The 20,369-nt window shown below is 41.5% G+C and overlaps 1 protein-coding gene across 1 annotated transcript in view; it reads left to right on the top strand.

Moving 5' to 3' along the window:
* Positions 1-6,924: 6,924 nt before the first annotated feature.
* LOC106599779 (voltage-dependent R-type calcium channel subunit alpha-1E) overlaps positions 6,925-20,369 on the top strand; it is an 88,673-nt gene continuing 75,228 nt past the window's right edge. The window contains exons 1-2 of the mRNA XM_082973088.1: positions 6,925-7,041; positions 7,995-8,134. Of these exons, the coding sequence (XP_082829214.1) occupies positions 6,925-7,041; positions 7,995-8,134 (257 nt within the window). The remainder of the gene's footprint in view (positions 7,042-7,994; positions 8,135-20,369) is intronic.

The raw sequence follows: 20,369 nt of genomic DNA, 5'->3' as shown, positions 1-20,369 counted from the left end.
GATACCGCTACCCCCTGTATATAGTCTCGTTATTGTTATTTTGTTGTGTTACTTTTTATTATTTTTTACTTTAGTTTATTTGGTAAATATTTTCTTAACTCTTCTTGAACTGCAAGGGCTTGTATGTAAGCATTTCAAGGTAAGGTCTACACTTCTTGTATTCGGCACATGTGACAAATAAAGTTGGATTTGATTTGAGATGTTTCTTCTGCTTGGATAGCTCCATCTATGCCACTGACTCTGGCTTTAATTCCAGTTTGTCTACAAATTAATAATTTACATGTTATATTCACGTCTCCATTTCAACCAAAAATGTAAGTTAAAGAAAAGGATCAAATCAAACTTTAAATGCACTTTAAATACAGTTTGATTTGATTTAATCCTATTAGCATGTAAATCTTGGTGGGGCTGTCACATTCTGGCCAGTAAAGGGGTTATTTGTTATTGTAGTTTGGTCAGGACGTGGCAGGGGGTGTTTGTTTTATGTGGTTCGGGGTTTGTTGGGCTATGTGTTTATGTAGAGGGGTGTTTGTTTAGAGTGTTCCGGGGTTTTGGTTAATGTTCTATGTTAGTATATTTCTATGTTCTAGTTTAGTCTTTCTATTTCTATGTTTAGTTGATGGGGTTGATCTTCAATTGGAAGAAGCTGCACTTCATTGCTTCTAATTGAAGGTCTTATTTAAGAGGGGTGTTTTTGTCATGGGATTTGTGGGTAGTTGTCGCCTTGTTTAGTGTCTGAGCACCTGACAGGAATGTTAGTGTCATTCGTTGTGTTTGTATACGTGTTTGGTTTTTCCTTCTTTTAACCAATTAAAGAAGATGAGTATACACGTTCCCTCTGCACCTTGGTCCAATCATTACGACACGTGTTACAGGGGCAAACATTTTTTTTTTTTAGCAAAGCCAATGCACAGTACAACACTAAACAATACATTAATTTCACTGTAACGGTGACAAACGGTGCCCACAAACTGTTAGGGCATACATAAAGATGTCCCAACAGCAGTCCCAACACCTTACTACTGCTACCCCTGGCTATCATCGGAGCCTTTTCTGGCAGCAAAACAGTTCATTCAGCCTAATTCCCTGCCTTTTAAAAAAACATATCTGATATGGCTGACTTGCTTAAACAAATGTGGTTTCTTCTAACAATTGAGGTGTACAAACTATGGCATAAGGGGATGACGAGTGTATAAATGGCAATCCGTAATTTCGATTAAGACATTAATGAGCAAGCTAGGACGGATGTAGTCAATATAACTATTATTCAGCACTTTTGAAATGTACAACGACAGAATTCAGAACATGGGCCGTTCTTACAGTATTCTCCCTGTACACCAAGTCAGAACCGTAAGATAAATAAAGGGGATTATAAGCAGACAATAAAAGCTCTTAAAATATTTGATGATGACATTTCTCTAAAACAGGCTGTAGGCTACATGTGCACCACCAAGTCAGAACAGTAGGCTAAGTTATGAGGGGGAAAGGGACCAAATTATTAGGGTGAGGCACATGGGCTACTAACAGCTTACTACACAACATACACTTAGTATTAATTTCTTAGCTACAGTATACATATCTCCCTGGCATATTACATAATTTATGCAGCAGCATACAAGAGATTTTTCTCAACCTGCTCCAATACAGCCCCGTCAATGAGAATGGGGGCGTGCTCGGTCCTCCTTTAACTGTAGTCTACAATCATCTCCTTAGTCTTGGTTACGTTGAGGGATAGGTTGTTATTCTGGCACCACCCGGCCAGGTCTCTGACCTCCTCTCTATAGGCTGTCTCGTCGTTGTCGGTGATCAGGCCTACCACTGTTGATCTTGTTGGAGTCATGCCTGGTCATGCAGTCATGGGTGAACAGGGAGTACAGGAGGGGACTGAGCATGCACCCTTGAGGAGCTCCAGTGTTGAGGATCAGCATGGCAGATGTGTTGCTACCTACCCTCACCACCTGGGGGCGGCCCGTCAGGAAGTCCAGGATCCAGTTGCAGAGGGAGGTGTTTAGTCCCAGGATCCTTAGCTTAGTGATGAGCTTTGAGGGTACTATGGTGTTGAAATCTGAGCTGTAGTCAATGAATAGCATTCTCAGAATATGTGGACAACTACACATACCTAGGTGTCTGGTTAGACTGTAAACTCTCCTTCCAGACTCACATTAAGCATCTCCAATCCAAAATTAAATCTAGAATTGGCGTCCTATTTCGCAACAAAGCATGCTTCACTCATGCTGCCAAACATACCCTCGTAAAACTGACTATCCTACCGATCCTTGACTTCGGCGATGTAATTTACAAAATAGCCTCCAACACTCTACTCAGCAAACTGGATGCAGTCTATCACAGTGCCATCAGTTTTGTCACCAAAGCCCCATATACTACCCACCATTGCGACCTGTATGCTCTTGTTGGCTGGCCCTCGCTTCATATTCGTCGCCAAACCCACTGGCTCCAGGTAATCTATAAGTCTTTGCTAGGTAAATCCCAACCTTATCTCAGCTCACTGGTCACCATAGCAGCACCCACCCGTAGCATGCACTCCAGCAGGTACATTTCACTGGTCACCCCCAAAGCCAATTCCTACTTTGGCCGCCTTTCCTTCCAGTTCTCTGCTGCCAGTTAATGGAACGAATTGCAAAAATCACTGAAGCTGGAGACTCATATCTCCCTCACTAACTTTAAGCATCAGCTGTCAGAGAAGATTACAGATCATTGCACCTGTACATAGCCCATCTGTAAATAGCCCATCCAACTACCTCATCCCCATATTGTTATTTTTTTCTTCTTCTCCTTTGCACCCCAGTATCTCTACTTGCACATTCATCTTCTGCACATCCATCACTCCAGTGTTTAATTGCTAAATTGTAATTATTTCGCCACTATGGCCTATTTATTGCCTTACCTCCCTCATCTTACCTCATTTGCACACACTGTATATAGACTTTTCTATTGTGCTATTGGCTGTACGTTTGTTTATTCCATATGTAACTCTGTGTTGTTGATTTTGTCACACTGCTTTGCTTTATCTTGGCCAGGTTGCAGTTGTAAATGAGAACTTGTTCTCAACTGACCTATCTGGTTGAATAAAGGTGAAAAAAATATGTTAAAAAAATAAATGACGGGTCGCCACCTCTCCTTCCCTGAATGACTGGTCGCCCCTGTTATATTCTTTAACTTAGATTTTTGGTTGAGATGGAGAGATGAATCCAACATATGTATTATGAACTTGTAGATTCCATTTGAAATCAACCAACGTTTTTTGTTGAATCCTGGGCTGAATTTTAACAATAGCTGTTGATGACTTTCCAAATGCTGAATAGGCTTAAAACGCGTAATTTATGATATACAGTACGATTGATGGTTACATTTAATTTGCTCTGTTAAGTAGAAGGTGCTTCCCGGCCTATAGTTTTTTTTTCTTATAGTGGATATTACTTAGAAGATATTACGTTGTTTTAAGGTTTGTCTATGTTGATAATTGGTTACCATGATGACATAATCCTATGGTAGAAATGTTACACTCGAAACAACAGTTGACTACTTTTTCAAATCCAGTGTATTGTCCATGTAGATTCCACATCACAATGCATTAACAACGTTGATTTAACCAGTTGGTGCCCAGTGGGAGACTAGTGGTTCTATAGAAACCCCTACAGTTCTTGTTGATGGTGTGTTCACCGATGCAATGACTGTCACCTAGTGGTACCAAGGACACACCTCATGTTACGCAGAAAACGTTTTGAAATGCATTTCAGAGAGAGGCCTACAGTATGTGTATCTACCTGTATTTTACTATAGCATAATGCTCACAGATAGGATTCCTAATGTGTTCCTTAAATTTCAACGGCGATTTCAGCCCACCCCTCTACCCACCCCCTTATGAATTATGCTTCATGCTATACATTTAGAACTTACAAGGACCTGCAAATGGTCTGGATAATGGATTTATATAATGCATAGTTCATGTGTATCTTTGGAAAGTGACAATTTTGAGAAAATGTCAGCGTATATCATTGAACGCTGAAAGATGTATTGCCATGGAAACGGAAATATGATTTTTCTATCTTATGATAATTCTCATTGAGATGGGTGTTGAAAATTGCCATACTGAAAGACGTGGGAGGGGGTTGCGTTGCGCAAGCGTGCGGGAGCTTGCGCTGGCAGCGCTTTTAGAGGCAGGTGATCATATTGAAAGATAAGCGTGCGCCTATCAAACCAGTATTATCGCATCAAATGTTTCTCTCTCCAGAAACAATTACATTTCTGATTGATAAGTGGATAAAGGAATGCAAAAATGTGTTAGTACACCAATCGTTTCGGAAAGTTACCAATATCGAATTTGGCTGGACGAGAGGAGATGCTTAAAGTTGTTGGAGACGAGTATTCCATTGTCTAACGAAGATCAACTGGGTTTAGGCTAAACATGCATTCTATAGTGTACGTAACTCAAGTTAATAGTTTTTAGAAAGTCGGTGCATCCAATGATTTTCTTATGTTGAAACTTGCTGGAGCGAGGCTGACAATCACTTTTCACTCGCCTGGACAGATGGGATGATTGATAGGCTATAGATTGAGATATTTTACAATCCGTGTAACTGAATCGTTATACATTGTGGAATTTGTATTAAGACGCCTCACGAATTTTACCTTTTGTAGTTTACTTCAGCATGGAATGACATTACATGTAACTTTTTGAGGGATAATCTTGGTGCTCCAAAAGGTCGTCTCAGGCTGTCAATGGATTGAAAGTGGATCTTTTACTATTTCAATCCATTAGATTTTTCATGCTTTGATATACAAGAAAACAACATTTAGCAAGGCTGATCAGCGTTTTTTCTTCCATAGAATGGCTCGGTTCGGAGAAGAGGTTCATATGGCGATGGATTCTCGAGACTCCGGGGACCCGGAGCGCGGGGAGGACGGCGGGGACACGGCTTCAGGTACAGGGTCAGGGACAGGGTCAGGGACGCTGAAACAAACCAAAGCAGCGAGGGCGCGCACCATGGCTCTTTACAACCCTATACCTCACCGGCAGAACTGCCTCACCGTCAACAGGTCACTCTTTATATTCGCCGAGGACAATTTCATTCGGAAAACTGCCAAGAGGATCATAGAATGGCCATATCCTTCCTTATACTTTAAATACTCACTATAAAGCTTACCTCCTGAATATCACAGCACCTAAGAGTAGTTTTCCGTTGTCTAAAAGTTAGCGCTACATTGACTATAGTGCAGTTCAGTACCATGGAAAGCACCATACTTATCTAGTGCGCTATTCTACACGTTTCACTATTGGAATTTAGTGAATTTAGTTGAAGGTTATGTTATGTATTGGCTGTCCTCAGTCATCACTGTAGTTCTTTAGATTTGATTGGACTGTTACTAGGCCCCCTGCAATCTTTTATTTGATGAGGCACAGCACATTTGTCTATAAGTCCAATGTTACTGTCTGTGTGTCAATCTATCATTTTCCATTTTTCATGACTACTTTAAATAGGTGGTCTACCTTCTGTACCTTTATCCATCTCCCTCAAACCCATAGTTGTACCTATTGTGCAATAAAATGCTGTGGCAATGTGAGCTGGTTGTGCTCACTGAAATGAACAGGCCTAGGTTGTAGGCATATCTCTGCTGCCTTGGTGCATGATGGACTATAAACAAGAGTAGGAGTCAGGACAAATGCATTATTCTTTTCACTTTTGTGTTTTGCGACATGAATATCTGTCCTTGTCGGTCATTGCAGATACTTTTGCTGTATGAAACTGGCTGAAATTAAGATCCTACATCTGTACTAATACGTTTTATATTCTAGCCATACAGATATTGCATTGATTCCATAATGCAATACACTGCTCTTTTGAGTATCGTCATACACATACATTGTGTCACTCTCCTGCTTGCTGTTATCTAACCACCATCCTAGTTGTTGTGTGGCTGTGGGACCTGAGTGGTCAAGGCAAGTTGAACGCAAAGGGTTGAAGGTATACGGCTCGAGACTGTGAGTGTTCAGGACCAGATAGTATTTTATTTTCTGCACTTGATTGAGCTTTTGTGAGGCAATGGACCTAATATAATCGTCGCCAAAGTGCACATGGTGTACACATGGCACTTCCAGGCAGGTTCAATCAAACGCTTAAAATATTTGAAAGAAAACAATACTTTGTGAGCCCAGGTCTGGTAGTTTGTGGTGAATATTAATTCAAGTGACTGTGAGTGACTAATGGGAGTCATGAATCTGCAGAGTATTATTTTGTTCTCTGGATTGGCTATTTTTAAATAGTTTGTGTCGTGCTGACATGATGTGGACTCATTCACAGTAGCTCCCAGAGGCCCCCGCCACATCCTACCTCAGTGACACCATTTTCACTCAAGGCTAGAAATTAATAATGATGGAGCGAGTGTTCCATGTGGCGCCGCTTACGATAGCCAAGACAACCACAGTCTCTCATACACACACACACACACACCCACACACACACACATGCACACACACACACACACACAGGCACATACACACAGCTATGCAGCAGCAAGTCTGTGGGTATCACATTTCACATCCAACAGGTCCCTCAAAGAGTTGTCCTGTGGGAAGAGGCTGTCAGTCCAAAGTGACTTTTGAGCACACTCAAATAACTGTTATTGTCATGTTGCCATGGATACTGTATTATCTCTGACTGCTTTGTTTCAATACCATTCTCTATATCAACCATTCCATTGTCCATCATCTGATAATCCATCCATCCAGTTTTCATTTTACTGGAACTACCAACATCCACAGCCGTAGAAGTATAACAGATTCCATTGTAATGATAAGCCCCCTCCCCACAACACCAATATAATTAGCATTATCACTATGACCTGTTTGTCAAATGATTGTTGTGTACTGTATATGATGTGTAAAAAAGCCCTTTCCTTAACCTTATGGCCCTTACACCGTTTGAGTGGGTGATCCTGGCAACCATCACGGCCAACTGCATCGTTCTGGCCCTGGAGCAACATCTTCCTGGGGAGGACAAGACTCCCATGGCCAAAAGACTGGTGAGACTACAGGCCCTGATTGGTTTTTATTAGACTTTTAGGCTGCATCTCAAATGACCCCCTATTCACTATAGTGTTTTAACGTACAGTAAATGGGTTACAGAGTTAAATGAGACAGAGTTAATTTCATTAAGAATTATCTACAGATGTTATTTACAAGAGAGTCATTGTATTACATTGCAATTCATGTGACTGAGAACTACTACAATTTTTATTTTGTAGGCCTATTGGCTAAAAGACTGTAAGTTTACCTACCTTTCTTTTACTGTTTTGTACAGTCTAAAGTGGCCAGCAAACCCCCTCGCCCTCAGAACAGCCTCAATTAGTGGACTCTACAAGGTGTCGAAAGCGTTCCACAGGGATGCTGGCCCATGTTGACTCCAATCCTTTCCACTGTTGTGTCAAGTTGGCTGGATGTCCTTTGGGTGGTGGACCATACTTGATACACACGGGAAACTGTTGAGCATGAAAAACCCAGCGGTGTGCAGTTGTTGACACAAACCGGTGCACCTGGCACCTACTACCATACCCTGTTCAAAGGCACTTAAATATTTTATTTTGCACATTCACCCTTTGAATGGCACACATACACAATCCATGTCTCAATTGTCTCAAGGCTTGAAAAGCCTTCTTTAACCTGTCACCTCCCTTTCATCTACACTGGTTGAAGTGGATTTAACAAGTGACATCAATAAGAGATCATAGCTTTCACCTGGTCAGTCTATGTCATGGAAAGAGCAGGTGTTCATAATGTTTTGTACACTCAGTGTATAATAGTGCACACATTTTTGACCATGGTCCATATGTCACTATATACAGATTTTGTCGCTGAGAATTTTCCTGAGGAAATGAAAGTGGTAGTGTGTTTAAAAAAGGCTTCTAAAGTTTTTAATTTCCATTTTGAAATTTCAGACAGATATCCTAATCTATCCATGTTGTCTCTTCCTCTACAGGAGTGTACTGAGCCTTACTTCATCGGGATCTTCTGCTTTGAGTTTGGAATCAAGCTGGTGGCACTGGGCTTTGTGTTCCATAAAGGCTCCTACCTGAGGAATGGATGGAATATCATGGACTTCATCGTCGTGGTCAGCGGGTGAGTTACAACTAGTGAAATATGGATTGCTTTACGTATGTGTGTGAAATTTGGACTAATAGTTCAAAGAAAAGAAGCTCCTGCACGAATATGACTTGTTTATTTTGTGCCAAGGTTTTGGGTTTAAGGCCTAAATTAGAACATTTTCTTTGAGTTCAATGGGTGAGTGGCAGCATGGGCCGCTTTCCTCTCTTTTCTGTGACCTCCAAAGCTATGGCTGTGTGGGTGTCCAGTGGTTTGTTGTGGACTGTATTGCAAACATGTCCATATGGATCTAGTCTATGGCAGTTAGGCAGTGACTATTACAGTAATGACTATACATTGTGTGCGTTGGGCTTCAGTCAGTGTTTGTACTTAGATGTACTGTATATGAGGATGGATCCATATTTCCAAACCTTGGACATATAAAACGTAGTCTGAAACATACCGTAAGTCATCAATTGGTGAAGAAATCTTATTCAATTGCCTTGATACAGTGTAGCTATGGATACCTGCTCATGTCATGACTTGTGTTGGTTAGATAGCTGTTCATCATTACGAAATGAAAATGTGTAACAACTAACATGTGTGTTTATGCATAACTAGGGGAAGTGTGTACTCCCCTTGCACAGTGTGGCCAGCAGATAGGTGGGTGGATAAGTGGATTGGCTGTCGTGTCGAAAACCTGTTTTGCCCCCAGGACCTGTAAATGTATTCCTGAAGAAGATTTTATGCAAGAAAAGGAGAGAGAGGCGGGATAGAGAGAGAGAAAGAGAGGCAGACAGAGCGAGAGAGACACAGAGACCGTTCTTTTGTTCCCCCAGGAATGGGTTAATTTATGCTTTATGTTTACTTATTCATAATGCTTTAAGTCAATATTATTGGCATCCATATTCGTTCAGTTCTGTTGTATGGAGGGAGAAGCAGCATACAGCATACAGTATTCAGGGAATATAGCTGTTGGCATATTGACATCAAAGCTCACCCCAACGCCCACATCTATCTCTTTCTCTCTCCACTTTCTCTTACTGAATGTACTTACATAAAAGCCCAGCTAACAACAAACGTTCCCACAACTTAAGAGAACGTTCCCTTAAGAGTTTCATTAGGTCATTAACTAATGTTTTCATAGGAATGTTCCTGTGATTTGCAAGGAATGTTTCCAAGAGAGCGTTCCCTTAATATCAAATATAATTTATCAAGAACGTGGTTACCGTGTTCTCAGAACTTAAGATATGACTGTTCTAGAAACGTTAAATGAGAGCCTTGCAAGAACATTAACCTCTACAGGATCGGTAGGTCGGGATGGTTGAGCTAACGTAGGCTAATATGATTAGCATGAGGTTGTAAGAAACAAGACAATTTCCCAGGACATAGACATATCTGATATTGTCAGAAAGATTAAATTCTTGTTAATCTAACTACACTGTCCAATTTACAGTAGCTATTACATTGAACTAATACCATGCTATTGTTTGAGGAGAGTTTACAGTTATGAACTTTGAAAGTTATTAATAAACCAATTAGGCACATTTGGGCAGTCTTGAGACAAAAGTTTGAACAGAAATGCAATGGTTCATTGGATCAGTCTAAAACTTTGCACATACACTGCTGCCATCTAGTGGCCAAAATCTAAATCACACCTGGGCTGGAATAATACATTATGGCCTTTATCTTGCATTTTAAAAAATGATGGTACAAAAAAAGACAAAACAATGCGTGTTTTTTTCTTTGTATCTTTTACCAGATCTAATGTGTTATATTCTCCAACATTCATTTCACATTTCCCCAAACTTCAAAGTGTTTCCTTTCAAATGGTATCAATAATATGCATATCCTTGCTTCAGGTCCTGAGCTACAGGCAGTTAAAATTGAAAAAAAGGGGCGGATCCTTAAGAGGTTTAATGCATCCAATTTTCTGTGGGTTAGGAGAATATTCCATCAACATCCCACCAACAAACACAGAACATGGTTGCTATGTTCTCATAACATAAGATAATAATGTTCTAGATACGTTTCATGAGAACGTGTCAAAAACATTAATGTGTCCAGTTTTCTGTGGGTTAGGAGAATATTCCATCAAACATACACAGAAAATGGTTAGAAAACAGACAGTGTTTTTAACACAAACATTGTTTTTAACATACAGTGAGTGTATAAAACATTAGGAATACCTTCCTAATATTGAGTTGCACCCTCTTTTGCCCTCAAAACAGCCTCAATTTGTTGGGACATGAACTCTACAAGGTGTCGAAAGCGTTCCACAGGGATGCTGGTCCGTTTTGACTTGTCCGTTTTGACTGTTTTCCCAAATTTGTGTCAAGTTGGCTGGATGTCTTTTGGGTGGTGGACCATTCTTTACACACACGGGAAACTGTTGAGCATGAAAAACCCAACAGAGTTGCAGTTCTTGACACACTGAAACCAGTGCGCCTGGCACCTACTACTATACCCCATTCAAAAGCACTTAAATATTTTGTCTTGCTCATTCACCCTCTGAATGGCACACATACACAATCCATGTCTCAATTGTCTCAAGGCTTAAAAATCTTTTTTCTTTACCTTCTTTTGGATTTCACACATTTCTGGAACTTCGGCCAAAATTCAAGAAATGTGTGAAAGAGGCAGCCAAAGTTCCACAAATGTGTGAAAGAGGACAACTATATACACATTATGTCCATATAAACAAGTCTGATAAATACAATCTAGAACAGCAAATAATGACATTATCATCTATTGCTAAGAACGTGAGAGTAGGATGATTCCCCTAGCAGGTCTGGAACCCAGGCCATCAGCACAATGATGAACACCCTAACCACTGTCCCAATAAGAGAGATCTCTAGGGCATGTGCTTATTGGGCTAGTATAGTTTAAGGTTAATATGCCCCAACCAACATTAGACATCTATACAGAAATCCCTTAAATTGTTCAAGTAAGTAAAAATCAATGATGAGAGAATAGTCCATTTAACTGATAACTGACATGGACATGGTGGAGTAGCAGGAAGATAATTTACAAACCCTAAACCTCAACTAAATCTTGTAATGAATAATGTGGTAATTGAGCAAGTTGAGGAGACTAAACTGCTTGGAGTAACCCTAGATTGTAAACCATTATGGTCAAAACATATTGATAAAACAGTAGCTAGGATGGGGAGAGGTCTGTCCATAATAAAGTGTAGCTCTGCATTTTTAAGAGCACTATCAACAAGGCAGGTCCTACAGGCCCTAGTTTTGTCGCACCTGGACTTCTGTTCAGTCGTGTGGTCAGGTGCCACCAATAGGGACTTAGGAAAATTGCAATTGGCTCAGAACAGGGCAGCACGGCTGGCCGTTGGATGTACACAGAGAGCTAATGTTAATAATATGCATGTCAATCTCTCCTGGCCCCAAGTGGAGGAGAGATTGACTTCATCACTACTTGTATTTATGAGAGGTATTGGAATGTTGAATGCACCGAGCTGTCTCACTAAACTACTGGCACACAGCTCGGACACCCATGCATACCCCACAAGACATGCCACCAGAGGTCTCTTCACAGTCCCCAAGTCCAGAACAGACAATGGGAGGCGCACAGTACTACATAGAGCCATGACTACATGGAACTCTATTCCACATCAAGTAACTCATGCAAGCAGTAAAATTAGATTTAAACAAACAGATAAAAATACACCTTATGGAACAGCAGGGACTGTGAAGCAACACCAACATAGGCACAGGCACATGATAACATACGCACTATACACACACGTACACATGGATTATGTGTTGTAGATATGTGGTAGTAGAGTAGGGGCCTGAGGGCACACACTTAATATGTTGTGAAATCTGTTGTAAATCTATTGTAATATTTTCTTAAAACTGCCTTAATTTTGCTGGACCCCAGGAAAAATAGCTGCTGCTTTGGCATCCATAATAAATACAATACAAATGCCATGAACCAGGAGGTAGTGAGTTCAAATCCCAGGTGAAGAAATGTTGAATAATAATTACTGTATAAATGAACATGCACAATGCAATATTGTGTGTAAAATCTGTAAGTTAAAAACACTGTATATTAAAAGCAGTGTGTGTGAGTAGGGCTGTAGTGTTCATTAAATTTAGTTAACCAGTAATTGTCAAGCAAATAACTGCCGGTCTCACAGTAATTGACTTTTAAATAACATAAACACATTTAGAATCTCCTGGCTTCCACGCCTAGGTTACCATCCACTGATGCAGACCTTTGGAACATCTACATTTTAAAACATCTAATAAATGTATTTAATATAGCCTCACAAGTAGAACATATCATTCACAAGTGAGAGGCTAATTTTGCCACCCATCAGACTATTTTTGATTTAATATTGTGTTTACATATACTAAATAATATATGTGTGAAATTTGTTTTGATTTAGAATGGTCCATTATCATGCACCTGTCTCGAAAAACAGCGGCAGGGGAAAAAAAATACATGTCATCTATGCACTTAAATAGCAAATGGAGGACGCTTTTCCCGTGGTTCATTTTCATGCCAGCCAGTTATGCCATACTCCTGTTGTAAAGAGAAGCAATGTGTTTTATATTAGGAAAGTTGAGAAATAAATATAGTAGGCCTAGCCTATAGAAAGCTGATGGAATCCTCCTCGTTTTAATAGAGGCCATCACTCTGTTTTATAACGCAATTGCATAGCCTTGTCACAAGTATCTTCGTCTTCTGACGATAATGCGAAATCGTCATCGGAAAAGGTAGACCAATAAGCAGCAGGTGTGCAGTTGTTCATTTTGAACATTTAATTAAATCAACACGAATACAAAAACAACAAACAACAAAACGAACGATAAACTGACAGTCTGCAAAGCATAGGCTCAACACAGAACAATCACCCACAAATCACACACACAAACACACCCTAATATATGGGACTCTCAATCAAAGGCAGATAGACAACACCTGCCTTCAACTGAGAGTCCCAACCCCAATTAACCAAACATAGAAACACACACACCAGACTAACCATAGAATACAAACACATAGACCATCAACCAAAAACCCGGAAATACTAAATCAAACACCCTTTACACAAACACACCACCCCGAACCACATAAAACAAATACCCTCTGCCACGTCCTGACCAAACTACAAAAACAATTAACCTTATACTGGCCAGGACGTGACAGTACCCCCCCCTTAAAGGTGCTACCCCAGAAGCACCTTAACAAAAAATAACCCCAAGCAACACCAAAAAAAAATCCCCTTTTCTAAAGGGAGGGAAGGGAGGGTGGCTTCCGTCAACGACGGCACTGCACTGTGCTACACCCCCCCTCCCCAACCCACCTATTTCTGGAGGTGGCTCCGGCTCAGGCCGTTCCAGGCTGTCGGGGCTTTCTGGCAGCTCGGGACAGTCTGGGCAGTCTGGCAGCTCGGGACAGTCTGGCAACTCGGGGCAGTCTGGCAACTCGGGACAGTCTGGGCAGTCTGGCAACTCGGGACAGTATGGGCAGTCTGGCAACTCGGGACAGTCTGGGCAGTCTGGCAACTCGGGACAGTCTGGCAACTCTGGTGACGACTGTTGACTGGCGGGCAGCTCTGGTGACGACTGTTGACTGGCGGGCAGCTCTGGTGACGACTGTTGACTGGCGGGCAGCTCTGGTGACGACTGTTGACTGGCGGGCAGCTCTGGTGACGACTGTTGACTGGCGGGCAGCTCTGGTGACGACTGTTGACTGGCGGGCAGCTCTGGTGACGACTGTTGACTGGCGGGCAGCTCTGGTGACTGTTGACTGGCGTGGCTGGGTTGACGCACTTGTAGCCTGGTGCGTGGTGCTGGTACTGGGCTTACCAGATTATGTACACGCACCTCCAGGCTAGTGCGGGGAGCGGGAACAGGACGAGTCGGACTGGGTTGACGCACTTCCGGGTCCGCACGAGAGACAGGAGCTGGAAACCCAGGGCTATGGAGGCGCACAGTCGGTCTCGATCTTACCTCCTGCACAACCCGTCTTGGCTGGATGGAACTAGTAGCCCTGTACGAGCGGGGTGCTCGTACAGGGCAGACTGGGCTGTGCAGGGGCCTGATGGTAGCCGTGCGTAGAGCGGGAGTTGGGTAGCCTGGTCCTCGGAGGCGTACCGGCGACCAGATGCGCTGCGCAGGCATCCTCCTACCAGGCTGGATGCCCGCTCTAGCACGGCACCTGCGAGGGGCTGGAATAACGCGCACCGGACTGTGCGTGCGTATGGGTGAAATAGTGCGCTCCTCAGCGAAACATAGCGCTCTCCACCCCATACGCTCCTCCATATAACCATGGGTAGCTGGCTTCCGGCTCTTCTTACGCCTAGCCAAACTACCCGTGTGCCCGCCCCAAAAAAATTCTTGGGGGTGCCTCTCGTGCTTCTCCCTCAGCGCGTACTTGGCCTCGTACCTCCGCCTCTCTGCCTTGGCTGCCTCAATTTCCCACTGCGGGCGGCGATAATCCTCAGCCTGGTGCCAAGGTCCAGCCCCGTCCAGAACTTCCTCCCAGGTCCACTTCTCCCGCCAGTCCAACTCGAATTCCCTCTGCTCCTTCTTCTGCTGCTTGGTCCTTGAGTGGTGGGTGATTCTGTCACAAGTATCTTCGTCTTCTGACGATAATGCGAAATCGTCATCGGAAAAGGTAGACCAATACGCAGCAGGTGTGCAGTTGTTCATTTTGAACATTTAATTAAATCAACACGAATACAAAAACAACAACACGAACGATAAACTGACAGTCTGCAAAGCATAGGCTCAACACAGAACAATCACCCACAAATCACACACACAAACACACCCTAATATATGGGACTCTCAATCAAAGGCAGATAGACAACACCTGCCTTCAACTGAGAGTCCCAACCCCAATTAACCAAACATAGAAACACACACACCAGACTAACCATAGAATACAAACACATAGACCATCAACCAAAAACCCGGAAATACTAAATCAAACACCCTTTACACAAACACACCACCCCGAACCACATAAAACAAATACCCTCTGCCACGTCCTGACCAAACTACAAAAACAATTAACCTTATACTGGCCAGGACGTGACAAGCCTATAGAAATGTTGCGCAACATGAGCTCATAGGCTCTCATGAAGTGTTTGATTAGATTTTATGATGACATTTGCATTGATGTCAGAATGATTAGAGGGACAATAGAGTGCTGAGTACCAGGCAGTTAACACGTTTGGTAGGCTACTAATGACCATCAGCAGGATCAGAGCTTGGAGAAGCCTAATTACTGTAACTAAACAGTCACGTGGAATATGACTGCCGTGGCGGTAATACGGTCACCATAACAGCCCTACTGTATGTGTGTGTATCACTGACCGTGTCAACAGACAAAAAGAGCTTTGACTGAATCAGTGGTTCACCAATCAGGGCCTTAATGGGCTTGGCAACAGTAACAAGGCGTAATGTGTAATGAATTTTTGTTGTTGTTCTGAGAACGTTTCTTTGGAACCATTCTTGCAACGTCCCCATGAAATGTGTCTAGAACATGAATATCTTTTTACATTCTGAGAACATGTCAACCATGTTCTGTGTATGTTTGATGTGACTTTGATGGAATATTCGCATAACCCTCAGAAAACTGGACACAGGAATGTTCTTGCAACGTTCTCATGAAATGTGTTTAGAACATTAATATCTAACATTGTGAGAACATGGCAACCAACAGGTCAATCTCAACAGCTGTTCTTTCACCATTTAGTGTTGGAAGAATAGATGCCCATCGCTGGAAGAATCCAAAACAGAGGCTCTACTTAGATTCAAAATATATCTTATTCATTTTGGGCACCGATTCAGGCTTAGAAAATGTATGCCTTTCCGACGCACTTCTCAGCAGTTGATATTCAGACTTACCTTATGCAGGTGCGTAACGGACACCTTGCGCGTGCTGAATAAATGTAATACAACCGCTGATAACCCTCCCACTTCCTGGCTAACAGAATTTCTCATGGAGTTTTCATTCATTGGGTTTTCAGTACATTTATCTAAAGCCCTACCTTTAAAATTGGTGCAACTTTAATTAGAATTTTCTCGACAGACTCACAAGAAGAGTGGTCACCAAACATTTCTGAGTCAAGATTACTTTCTGAGTTTTTTCAAAACATTATTTAAAAAACGTAAGCCTATGCAACATTAACCAATTAACAGTTCTGTAGCAATTATTTTTAGCAATAGGTTTGTGCCGTGGGCTATAAGCCCAAAACATTATCACTGCATATTGGCTATGCTTGAATTGCCCTACCAATGTTGTTCTTCTCAGACAATTTTGAAATTCTATTGAAAAAATGTAGATACAGTATATGATCACACTAGTAATAGATCATTTGTTGTATTACTTGTGAGGCACAGCTGAGTGAGCATAATATTTTTTTGTGGCCTGATGGCCTGCATCTCATGGTCAGTCTGAGGGGAGGGAGGGAGCAGCTGTGAGGCTGCCGCTCACTTGACTCACCGTCCCTCTGCTCTCCCTCCCTTCACTGAGAAAAGGGGACAGTCTTCCAGCTGATGGCGAAACTCAAGTTGCACTGCATTATTTCTGCCTCATGCACCAATTCATGTTGTTACTCTTATTACCAGAGAAAGTGAAATATTCCTCAATATAAAAAATACACAAGCTGCTAATAATAACAACACAAGCTTACTGAAACACTTTGCAATACTCATTCATTGCAGCTGCAATGCTGGTTGTAGCATGAGTGGACGTAGGGAGAACGCACATTTTATGGCTTATAAAACTGTTGAACATAGTGTTGACAGTGCTGAATAACAACTTGAATAATTTACTCATAAAAACAGCAGCTCTTTGCTGTATTCGTTGCGTCTATTTCTAGTCATGGTTTTAAAAGTTTCGAAATCTCACAGTATAAACTTTGCTGTGCGTTTGAGGCTTCTTTTTAGTCTATGGCTCGAGGAAACTGTGCAGACAAGGTGACCTGAGTTATCTATTTGGGCAGCGGTCGGCCTATGGGGGCACTTAACTTGCTGTCTAGACCTGCCGGGGAGGCAAAGTTCTACCTTCATACACATGAAATGGTTGAAAATGGGAAGACTTTGCCTTCCCGGTGTGAGGGCTGCTGAATCAAGTGCCACTACAGTACCACCAAAAGTGAAAAACGAATTAAAAAAAATGTAACGCAAGGCTTTATTGTTGTTTTGTTTTACAGAAATGCAACTGACCGGTTGGTGACCACTGGACTAGAATATATGAGAGAACTGTTCAGAATATTAGGGATCAATGGAAGAAAGCCATGTATACACACATATTCACCTCCTTTTCAATACCAATTGCTAGATTTAAAAACCTCTTAAGTATCAGACCCTTTTTTTTCAATTTTCGATCTAAAATGACATACCCATATCTAACTGCCTGTAGCTCAGGCCCTGAAGCAAGGAAAGGAAACACTTTGAAGCTTGTGGAAATGTGAAAGGAATGTAGGAGAATATAACACATTAGATCTGGTAGAAGATAATACAAAGAAAAAACCAACTGTTTAAAAAAAAAAATTGTACCATTATCTTTGAAATGCAAGAGAATAACCATAACGTATCATTCCAGTCCAGGTGCAATTTAGATTTTGGCCACTAGATGGCAGCAGTGTATGTGCAACGTTTTAGACTGATACAATGAACCCTTGCATTTCTGTTCAAAATGTTGTATCAAGACTGCCCAAATGTGCCTAATTTGTTTATTAATCGCTTTTCATGTTCAAAACTGTGCACTCTCCTCAAACAATAGCATGGTATTCTTTCACTGTAATAGCTACTATAAATTGAACAGTGCAGTTAGATTACAAGAATTTAAGCTTTGTGCCAATATCAGATATGTCTATGTCCTGGGAAATGTTCTTGTTACTTACAACCTCATGATAATCGTATTAGCCTATGTTAGCTCAACTGTCCCGCAGGGGACCCACCGATCCTGAAGAAGTTTTAAAAATACTCTGATCTTGCATATTATTTAGGGTTAGGTAACTATTTCTGAATAATAAAAAAATGCCATATTCAATTGTTCAATCCATGAAATATTGGAAGGTGAGAAAAGTGTAGGGGTTGAACAGTAGTCCTATAAATCTACCCAAGTAATCCTCACTAATCATAGAACTGTAATGACAACGGTCCAGTCGCGTGAACCGTATGAATGAATGTGGGTGTAAGTGATGGTGGCTACCGACAGTGTCTAATATTTAACACGATGCAAATTATAAAAAATACAGTGAAAAGGGCATATAATTAAAACATTCTAGAAATCACAAATCAACTCGGTAGGTTTGGCGCTATACTGTCACTTGCTTATGGCTACAGAAGCCTATAGCTTGAGTGTCAAATTTGATTCCTGCAAGTTATAAGGCCAGCATTTCATAAACTTCACTGTGGAAAATGTGATATGTTGATATGCTTAAGTTTTCTAACATATGACTGGTTTCACATTTGTTTGCAGCGATCTAGGTAAAATAGATCGAAAACAATTGTCATTTATATTTACAATCCATTTATCCAAACAGCTTACTCATTTACCTAGCTTTTATCAATAGCTCCTATCAATTTGTAAATTACAGTGCATGGAGAATGGTGTTATTTCTATCGTTGAAAAGAAAGTAGAGGTCAGAGGTCAGAATACAGCATATATGTAGACACACCTCCCCCACACCTTCATTTCTATGATCTCTACCCCAAACGAATAGTGGGTGACTAGCATGCTATTCTCATGCTTAAGTTCAAGGTCATAATATGCGTAGAGAGAAAAGTGCATAAAAAGGGAATTTTACGTTCCATCTAGTCATGCTTAACTCGGGTTGAAATCCCCCCCCCTTTTATCAGAGTCATCAGTGGGCGGGGTCACGGCAGGGCAGACAGACCACTCCATGTCCGTACAGTCTCTGTATTCAAGTGTTACGAGGACAGACACAGTATGGTCACTGTCTGGCACGGTTATTGAGTACATAGAGGCGTGGTGTTTACAGAGTAAATCCTTTTTTTTCTGAGGCGATAATGATTCGAGGACAGAACATCCATTCTGTTCTTGTTGGAAAGAAAAAGGTTGATGATCGATCTGTACCACAGAGCCGGCCCATTACTGTACAGTAGCTCGCCTGCTGGCTGGTCAGAAAAGTATGTGTGTGTGTGTGTGTGTGTGTGTGTGTGTGTGTGTGTGTGTGTGTGTGTGTGTGTGTGTGTGTGTGTGCGTGACAGAGAGAGTTGTAAATGCAATATGCCTATGGAGGTCAGGTCAGGACCTGGGTGAATCAAAGCTATTTAATTCCAATGCTTCATCCCCTGACAAGTGTCACTATTTCAAATGGAAGATGTGTCATGCCATTTCCTGCTACTCATAGTCAGTATATTGCATGCTACGTACTGTATATTCTTGGGTAGTAGTAATCAACTGATTAGTCAATCAATCAAATAAATATTTGACAGAATATTTCACTAGAAAAATATTAAATCAGGTGTGTTAGCAATATTGAAGAATTAATCAGGTGAGGAAGTTGGACTGATCTCGTGACCCAGAAAATATTCTAAAAGGTCACTGCAGCTGGGTGGTTTGAAAATCAAACTCTCCTTCTCCTATTACAATTCAATTCATTTGAACAAAATCTGTCACTTATAATGTTTTCCACATCCTTTTGCCCAGCATGGATTCACACACGGACACATCTGGAACCTGTAATACTGATGACCTGCTTTCTACTGCACTTATCTGACACACTTTCTGTTTGGAAGCATATTCCCCCTCTCCCCTCCTCTCCACCCATTCCCTCCCCTAACCAGCTAGGAAGTAAGTCAGACTTAAAAGAAACAGCACACGTGTCACGGCGGCAGCCGGATGGGAATTGAAACAAGGCCAGTGGGCCAGCAGCTGGCAGCTTTCATTTCATCTGAAAATAATCAAATCGCTGGAACCTAATCTACAGGGACTCAGATCTCAATTAAGAATTCTTAATTTTGATGGGGAGAGTGTGTAGAAAAATCCAGCACTAGTCCATCGTACACCAAAAAACGATTTGATTTGCTGGGATATTGAATAGGGTCAATTACAGTAGCTCCCCTGGCAACAAGTTTGGTATGTCATTTTTGATTAGCATATCCCAGGTGAATTTAATTGCATATGTTGGTATTCCAATTATGCTTTAGTACTGTAACAAATCAAACATTATTTATAGAGCACGTATCTTACATGGGATTGCATTTCAAAGTGCTTAACAAAAGAGAATAATAAAAGGTGAGACATTTAAATAGTA

Source organism: Salmo salar, chromosome 03, assembly GCF_965601325.2.
Source record: "Salmo salar chromosome 03, fSalSal1, whole genome shotgun sequence".
Classification (NCBI taxonomy): Eukaryota; Metazoa; Chordata; class Actinopteri; order Salmoniformes; family Salmonidae; genus Salmo; species Salmo salar.
This window is presented reverse-complemented; position numbering and strand designations above follow the sequence as displayed.